The 8,938-nt window shown below is 39.3% G+C and overlaps 1 protein-coding gene across 1 annotated transcript; it reads left to right on the forward strand.

The window, feature by feature from the left end:
- The first annotated feature begins 789 nt into the window (after positions 1–789).
- Positions 790–8,356, forward strand: LOC122656545 (transmembrane protein 87A-like). Its single transcript, XM_043851107.1, has 6 exons — positions 790–839; positions 887–1,165; positions 3,172–4,108; positions 4,210–4,305; positions 7,621–7,757; positions 7,852–8,356. Exons 2-6 carry the CDS (start codon positions 912–914, stop codon positions 8,027–8,029), a joined length of 1,602 nt encoding a protein of 533 aa, XP_043707042.1. The 5' UTR covers positions 790–839; positions 887–911; the 3' UTR covers positions 8,030–8,356.
- Positions 8,357–8,938: the final 582 nt, after the last annotated feature.

The following is an 8,938-nucleotide window of genomic DNA, read 5'->3' on the forward strand; positions in this document are numbered from 1 at the left end:
TAGGTAGTGTTCTTTTCCCATTTAATTTAATATATTAAATTGATAGATGATGGCTTGAGATTTTTTAATTTTGAGTGATAATTTTGAATTTTAAATTATTGTCATCTACCAACCATTGGATAGGCATTAATTCCACGTGGCAGCCTATGCGTTGAGCACAACACAATGCCCGCTCAACTCCAAGCCGCATAGAATCCAAATCCAAAGGGAGCAGGAACTTGTGATATGCATTTTTGGGTAAGAATGCAGAATTTTAAGTTTGAGGATCAGAATCGGGTAACCAATCCAGGCCAATATGAATCAACCCCTACTGATACCAATATGAATTGGCCAATTCGATACCGATTCTTCAGACCATAGAAATGGCATGTGTATAGGAAATATTCCTAGACATGCGAACCCCTTGCAATATTATTATTATTTTTTTTTTCCTTGGATGCATAATTTGACACTCATTGGGCGATCTCCTCATTGGAGAAGATTTCGATCCACTCTACACCATATCACATTCTTTTTTTAAATTATAAATTTTTTATTAAAAATAAATAAATTCTCCCCGTGAGTGAAATTAACACGTGGCATGAATCATTTACAATTTTTTTTAAAGATTTTCTCTAGTCTAGAGACTCTGACCATGAGTCATGATGCTCTAAACTATAAAGACTTTCGCTCTACTTTACCCCAAAAAAAAAAAAAAAAAAAAACAAAAAATGACTTTCGCTCTAGTGTCACTTCCCACCGGGACCATGTATTTCTCCCTCCAAATATTAAAATTTTCAGTCCTGACTTGAGAGAAGAGAGAGAGAGAGAGCACCAAAGAGTAACGTTTAAGCAAAACAGTCACTTCTTACCGAACCAAACCTGCGTCGGTGCTCTTGTTTCAGAGTTTATTCTCGTCTGTTGTGTGTCTCATGGCCATGGGTTTCGCAAATCTTAGATCTGCAGCATCTATTCCGTCAGTTATAGTTGTTGTTGTACTTTTCGCGGCAATTAGGGCTACTGAAGCTTCGATCCATGTCTACGATGCTGAAATCTTTAAGGAGGTCGGAAATGCTTATCTGCTCTCTGGTGGTAGTGAAGGAATTGTAGCTTCTCGTGTTGCTCCTCCAGCTTCTGCTGAGCGGCATTTCAGATTAGGGACCCACGATGGCCTTTCTTATATACGGTAATTGTCCCAATACTTTTAATTGAGTCTCTCTGTTTGTGTATTCGACTTATGGATGCTGCACTGGTACATTGGAGAGATCTAGTTAGAAATATTGATTGTAAGCTGAACAAGAAACAAGGGCTATGAGATGGAAATGATGAATCATACATTGAGTTCAGCTTCGAATTCTTTAGATGTTATGGATTGGATTCTTTATAATGCTAGAGAATAGAAGACTTCCTTGTGAATCCTTTTTACCTGCTCGATACTACTTGAATTTTTATTTTTTTTGGATATTTTTGAAAAAGGTTGGTCGAATTTAGTAATGGTCATTGTATTGTGCTCTTTGCTTTTTAAATTTAAATTTCTCTTTTATTTTTTTTGTTGAGTGGGAATTCAATCAGGGGAGCCGATGTGCGAGTTGGTATGGGCTTACTCATATCATAAAGAGGGGATCCCTTATAATGATAGAGAAATTAAAGTCTTCTTTATGAATCTTATTGTATCTACTTGAATTTCTTTTTCTGGATCATTTTAAAAAGGGTAGTTGACTATAGAAATTTTGATTGTTATGTGTTTGTTTTTGTCTCTTGTTTCTCTTTATGTTTTATTGAAGTGGGAATTCGATCAGTGGAACAGATGTGGGAGTTTGGATGGACTAGATCTGAGTTTATATTATTGCAGTATTAGTCTTTGATGGTTTGGGTGGTGCAAAGTTTGGACCCAAAGAAGGATGAAAAAAGTAGAAAGGAGGTGTTGGTTATGCTCAGTTAATGGGGAGAATGCCAGCTTGGTTATTGAGAAGTACGTCAATGTTGATATTATATACCTGGGTTCAGAACCTGTTGTCAATAGCCAATAATCCACCTGCCACCTATAGAAAAGAAGGAAAATTGCATACTTATCCAGAGGGTCCTTGTTTGTGGAGGAGTATGTGGTTGATTTATTGTTTTTCCTGGTCTTGTGCTTATAATTGTTATGCATAAGCCCATGCTTATCCATATTGTTAATATGTCACATTGTTGTACTTGTACCGTGGGGTACAATTTTTTGTAACACGATATGGGGGAGTTTTCCCTTTATCGTGTCTTGTTATTTTAGACTGACCATCCATATGCTTGCATCTCAGCTCAACTGATTTTTTGACTGACTGTGCTCACAACAATGATAACAATACCGCAATGCAAGCTGTGCTCAACATCTAGGAGTCCCATACTTGCATAGAACTATGACTTCAACTCAACTCTCTAATAATGTAAATCTCGTATTCCTAGCTTCTACCTTTTGTTTTAGGCCCATTAAAGTGGCTCATCATAAAGAAAACCTTTGGATCAAAGGCCCAATACATGTGTAAGCCAACCTTATTTCCACTAAAGTAAGTCCACTTCTGTGATTCCCTGCGTCACTCTCACTCTCTCTCTCTCTCTCTCTCTGAGCCTCCTACTTTGTATGCATGAAAATTAAAGAGATTTGGCTGACTATCTTTTTTTTTTTGAATGAATGAATAAAAAATTCATTACCAAAAGAGAGAAAACAGGGGGGAGGGGAGAGAGTACAAGCAATCGCAAACAAAAAACAAGGCCCAGCCTACAAAAGGAGAAGCTAGGGCCTGCAAGAAAGAAGGGGGAGAGCCCCGATTAATTACAACACACTAAAGAGGGAAAAGCCGGGCCACATAAAGGCAACCAAACCTAGCCTCGACAAGTGCACTATCCAGAAGTATAAGGATCTGAAGTTCCACGACAGACGGCATGGCCTCTGATATCCATGCTCAGAGGCATAATCTTCTCGATGCTAGACAAGGAATAGGCTATGTAGGGCCGCTTCTTAGGGTAAGGAGGGGACCTATGATATCCATGCTCAGAGGCATAATCTTCTCGATGCTAGACAAGGAATAGGCTATGTAGGGCCGCTTCTTAGGGTAAGGAGGGGACCTATCTTTAATTCATTGTTATCTGTATTTTGTCTGGTTATTATTTATTTTAGTGAGTTTCATGTGTTTGGCTGTTTGATAATGTAAACAGGTTTGAGAACATCACCTTCTGGAGGAGTAAGGAAGCTGCTGACAAGCATTCAAGTATGGAACATAGCACAGGCCTGGTTCAGGCTATTATTTTTGAGGCAGCTGAGCGGGATAATATTGGTGGTTCTGCTTATGGTGGGCAAAGGTCAATATGTTGCACCCCTGATCTGGCAAAGCTTGAAGGTTGTAAGCAAGGTGAAGTTATTAGGAGACCTTCTGCTGGGGATCCTGACTGGCCTATTGTTTTAAATACACAGTTCAGTGCGAATTTTTTGTTCACACGGATGAATTCTAAAGAGATTTACATTAAAAAGAGTGGAATGTATAACTTGTTCTTTATATCCTGTGACCCGAGTCTCAAGGGGCTGGCAATGAGTGGGAAGACACTGTGGAAGAATCCTGATGGTTATTTACCTGGGAGGATGTCACCGCTAATGAAATTCTATCAATTCATGTCAGTTGCATATTTAATGCTCAGCGTAATATGGATTTCTCAGTATGTCAGATTTTGGAAGGATGTATTGCAGCTTCAGAACTACATCAGCACTGTTATTGTTCTTGGTTTGTTTGAAGTGACTCTTTGGTATTTTGAGTATTTAAATTTTAACAATACTGGAATTAGGCCAATTGGGATTACAACTTGGGTTGTTACAATCGGAGCCATAAGGAAAACATTTTCACGCATTCTTATACTCTCTGTTTCTATGGGATATGGTGTTGTGAGGCCTACTCTTGGAGGTCTTACCTCGAAGGTTCTTCTTCTCGGAGTGACCTATTTCTTGGCAACAGAGTTACTAGATATCACTGAGTATGTGGGAACTATCAATGACATATCAGGGAGAGCAAGACACCTCCTGGTTCTGCCTAGTGCATTCCTGGATGCTTTTTTAATCTTATGGATTTTCACTTCTCTTTCGAAGACATTGGAGCAGCTACAGGTATCTCAATCTTTCCATAAACATGAGGTCTGTTAGTATGCAAGTACCCATACGACAATTTACCAATGTTTACATTGTCCTTAAAATTTTCCCAATTTCAGGCAAAAAGAAGTGCTGCTAAGTTGGATATTTATAGAAAATTCTCAAATGCATTAGCAGTAGCTGTGATTGCTGCAGTTGCTTGGATCGGTTATGAGGTATGTCTTCAGTAGCTGCCTTGAATTTTTTTTTTTATATATAAAATGAGTTGTTGTCCCTGTAAGGTTGCTCCATTGTGACCAAGTGGTCACAGGTTCGAGTCTAGAAACAGCCTGTATGTGAAAGCAGGGGTAAGGCTGCGTACATTATGACCCTCCCCAGACCCCGTAGTGGCATGAGCCTCGTGCACTGGGTACGCCCTTTAGTTGTTGTCCCTGTAGTTTTTCTACTTAGCTCTTGTTTTATCATGGAAATGGTGGACACTTTTTCTTCCTTCCTCTGCACCAATGCTTCAGTCCTTGCACATTAGAGATGCTTCAGTGTAAATATCACACACACAGAAAATGAATGGATTTGACTTTCCAGGGTAGAAGTTAATCAAGTCCACAGGTATTAGCTGCACAGTGCATCTCCACCATACATGTGTATCCTCAGGAAAGTTTTATGATCTTTGTACCCTAGCGGAAGAGATATGATCTAATTATTGTTATGAAAAAACACGGTAAAACATCTGTCATGCTAGGCTTGGCACCATGGCCCAGCTTATTTATGCCATGTGGCATGTGATTTAGAATGTTTCAGCTTTATGGATAGGTAAGATCCACCCTCGATTAGTAATGCATAGATAGAACCATAGCCCTAGATTAGGATTTGGGAATCTGATCTCCTCTGAGGTTAGGACAGAACTGAAAATTGAAGATTGGAGAACAAATCTGACTTCAATAGAAAAGTATCCAGTAGTAAGGTTTTTCAGAAAATCCAAGAAAACTGATAAGGAGCTAGGTTCAGAACTTGGGATCCAGGATTAGATTGGCCTTGACCGATCTTGATCTGGATCTGGCTAATCCTTGATAGATCCTTAAAAAGAAAACAAAACCAGGACTATCATTAGTTGGTGAAACAAGTATTGGATTGGCCTCAGCTGATCCTGATCAAATCCAGTCGATTTGTGACTGGATACATGAATCCTTGAATCTTTGACATGGAGTGCTGATTTGGTTAATTTGACCGTTGGATAGATGGTGCACCCTTTGATTGTCTACATACCAATTTTTATAGGCTATCTTGGCCATAAGGTCACCATCTAGTGGATTTTCTCTTGTATTTTCAGCAGTAAAATTAGTAGTGGGGGTGATATGATAATTCTAAACATTGGATTTATATGGTACCACAGGTGGATTGATCATATATCAAATTTCAAAGGCAAACTCAATCAGATGGTCTACCTATATTGATTCTTTCTTTGCCACCCAAATTTGACCAAAACTGACTTGTGATCATGCTCTGTGGTGTAGTGCTTTTGGGCTGAAACTTACCACATTAGTCAAGCTCATGTGAATTGTCAACAATATAAAAAGGGCATACCCAGTGCACAAGGCTTCCGGCACTGCAAGGTCTGGGAAGGGTCATAAAGTATGCAGCCTTAGTGCCTTACCCCTATTTTCACAGAGAGGCTGTTTCCAGACTCGAAGCCATGACCACTTGGTCACAATGGAGCAACCTTTACCGTTGCACAATTGTGAACAGTATATGTCCACAAAATCCAAGATGCCACTTCGCAGATTTTTTAGGACCATATAGAAAAGCCTCTTTTAATGAACTGTGAAGGAAACATTCATCCATGATATCACCATCAGATTTGCCAATTGTTGTTGTCTTCATCATTATTGCCTAGTTCAAATGTCTGGTGATTTTGTTATGCTTCATTTCTGTGTGTGGTATGTGTGTCTCCTCCCAGTGCACAAGGAAGATGGCAACCTCCCACTTCTATTAAGAGTGGCAATCCCTGATGTGTGTGCCTTTCAAGTACATGGCTAGGGGTGTTTTAGTCATTAACTGATTTTGATGAGAACTGTGGGAGATTACAAGGGGCTCTAAAGGTGTACAACGAGACAAATATCATCAACTGACTTATTGCCATAGGATCTCTGACAATTTGCATTCCATCACAATTGGTACAAAGGTTTAAGAGGAATAAAATACAACAATGGCTGTGGATCCTGGCAGCTATAGTGGCTCCAATTCTTAATTAGGGAATGAAGATAATTGGTGTTCCAACAGGTTCCTCATGGCCCAGTTGCAGTGGCAAGGCAGGCTCCTATCCCTCTCCCCTTCTCTGACCATGAAACCAAAGCCCTGCTGTTTTTCCAGAGAAGGAGACAAGATATCCCCAAGGGAATTGGAGGATATCTAAGCTTGTGTTGATATGTTGGTTCCTTTGTGATTGATTGGCCAGTGAGGAGAGAATTCAGCAATTCGTTTTTGAAAGCTCTAGGAGATGAATTTCCCTCCTTTATTTGTAACTAAGCACTCAGCTTTTTCATTGCTTTGTTTCTCCACTTGGTCAACTCCGATTAGGCTGAAACTTGACACATAACAGTGAAACTTGGGGTTTACCTGTTCACAACAATTCAGCCACATCTCTGTCATGCGGCAGAACTAGGTGCCTGTCTAAAAAAATTCTATGTTTAGGCCACCATCCACAAACTGCTCCTGAAATTAAATTATCTTTATTTTTTGTCAAGTACTTCTCACATAAGAATAAGGGAAAATTGTAGAACAGGACTCAAATAATAGTCTACCATGCATGGAGTCCTGTACTTAAATTTGAACTATAAATAATTTTTGTTCAACCACTTCTGAGTTTTAGTTAAGTATTCACCTCATTCTGTAGTCAAACTTGGCACCTTTTATATTCCGTGAGATTGTGTCGAACTAGCTACACAATCTTGTAAACAGTTGTTAATTGCAGAACCTAAGAGAACTGCTGTAGCAGCACTGTTGTTTCTATTGTGGATTGTGGTTTTTGTTTTTGTGGTCCAAGTGCTAATCTTTTGTTAATGCAAGAAATTTTCTGTTAGAGTCCCTCCCACGCTAACCCTGCAATCCCCAATAATTACTCTCTGAACCTAAAGTAAGAGTTTCTAAATCTATCCTTCACTGATATACTGGATCTACAACGGCTAAATTTCCAGATAATTACCAAAGTGGCCATGTTTTAGTGTGATCTTTGAGAAGTAAGATAAGTTCTGTGCTTATTTTAGTTGTATTGCAGCTTAAAGCTTTAAACAAGTATTGGGATGGTATTCGTACATGGACTCCCATCGACTCCATCAGAGGCAGGGGTGTCTATGTCATTTTGGATGGGCATTTATGCCTATCTGACTGCATTTAATGCCAGTTGTGCACATGCATGGCCATGCATGAAAACTTTTGCCAACAAGTATTGCCCACACATGAAACATCCAATATCAACTACCTCTATTACTGGAATCGTCTACCGCTCTCATGCTTTTGTCATTTTCCTGTCACAGGTTTTCTTCAAAGCAACAGATCCATTCAGTGAGTGGTGGCAGAGTGCTTGGGTAATCACTGCTTTCTGGGATGTTCATGCATTTGCTGTACTCTCTGTTATCTGCTATCTTTGGGGACCATCTCAGAGCTCTCAAAGGTGTGTTTTTGTTATATCACAATTGAAAATTAAGAAAAATTTGTTCCCATTTATCTCCCATCCCCCATAACCATTGCTTTTTATTTTCAACCAGGTACGCGTACTCGGAGGAAGTAAGAGAAGAGTTTGGCGATGAAGAAGCTCAATCCCTAACCAGAGGAACAACAGAAGGTGATCTTAGTTTAGTCAGGCAAGAGAAAAAAGAGAAGAATGTTGAAGATGATGATGACTTTGATCTAGAAGATGACACAGAAGAAGACAAAAGGGAATGATCCATGAGAATTCATCGCAAAGGACCTTATGGTCATGTTTTTTGCTGCAAGAGGCTCTTTTTGAAAGCGCATTGATGGGAAAGTTTCCAATAATTCCCCACCTTCATATATGATTGCAATTCTTGAATTTATTGGATATCTGAGCATCTACTCTCAAGTCTCAACCGAAGAGAGTTTTACCAGTGTGGCTGTCACAAATCCATCCACTCTTGACCTTCCACAGATTTTGCGACTACCTGATGTATTTAATTTTCTCCAGCTTTTTTCTAAGCTTAAGTCTGGTAAATTGTAATGTAGACCTACGTATAATTGTGTGGATTTATTGCAACGGTGAAGATGTCCCCAAATGTTCATAGATTAAAAACCATTCAGCAACTACAGATATGAAACTGTTTGATTCAGCAGTAAAAACAATGTAATGGGTGCCATTTCTTTTCTATAATATAACAATTTCTTTGATAATAGAGGAAGTGATAGAATCTGTTGCACTTAATTATCTTATGGGAGAGAGTTTTCTGTGGGGAGAGCATGGTTCCTACGGGTGTGAAGACAAATGGGAGTGCATACGGAGGCATCAACAAGGTGGGCATTTCAGCCTTTCATTGGGGGTGGAGCAGTCATTTCACCTCTGTGTTTGGGTGCAAAGCTATTGATTCGTCGTACTTTGTTCTCTTTGTACATAATACATTATACATATTTCTTATTTATAGTGTTTTATGTTTCAAAACTATATTTCGCATATCCAGAAGCTACATTTTCTTGTCAGGGGGACAAACAATGAAGGCCTATCTCCAATGCAGGTCATCCATCATCTGCTTGATTGACATTATATTCAAATCCTTCCCGACCTCAGGCATGTTTCTCAGCACTGTCATAAACTGAGTAATGTTGTGATATATACTCACGAGT

The sequence above is a fragment of the Telopea speciosissima genome, chromosome 3 (genome assembly GCF_018873765.1).
Source record: "Telopea speciosissima isolate NSW1024214 ecotype Mountain lineage chromosome 3, Tspe_v1, whole genome shotgun sequence".
In the NCBI taxonomy this organism is placed as follows: Eukaryota; Viridiplantae; Streptophyta; class Magnoliopsida; order Proteales; family Proteaceae; genus Telopea; species Telopea speciosissima.

Bases quoted from the DNA above. Each gene is read 5' to 3' on its own strand.
- LOC122656545 (XM_043851107.1), top strand. From the start codon at position 912: ATGGCCATGGGTTTCGCAAATCTTAGATCTGCAGCATCTATTCCGTCA. The intron at 4,109-4,209 runs GTATCTCAATCT...TCCCAATTTCAG, and splicing joins AGACATTGGAGCAGCTACAG to GCAAAAAGAAGTGCTGCTAA. The intron at 4,306-7,620 runs GTATGTCTTCAG...TTCCTGTCACAG, and splicing joins TTGCTTGGATCGGTTATGAG to GTTTTCTTCAAAGCAACAGA.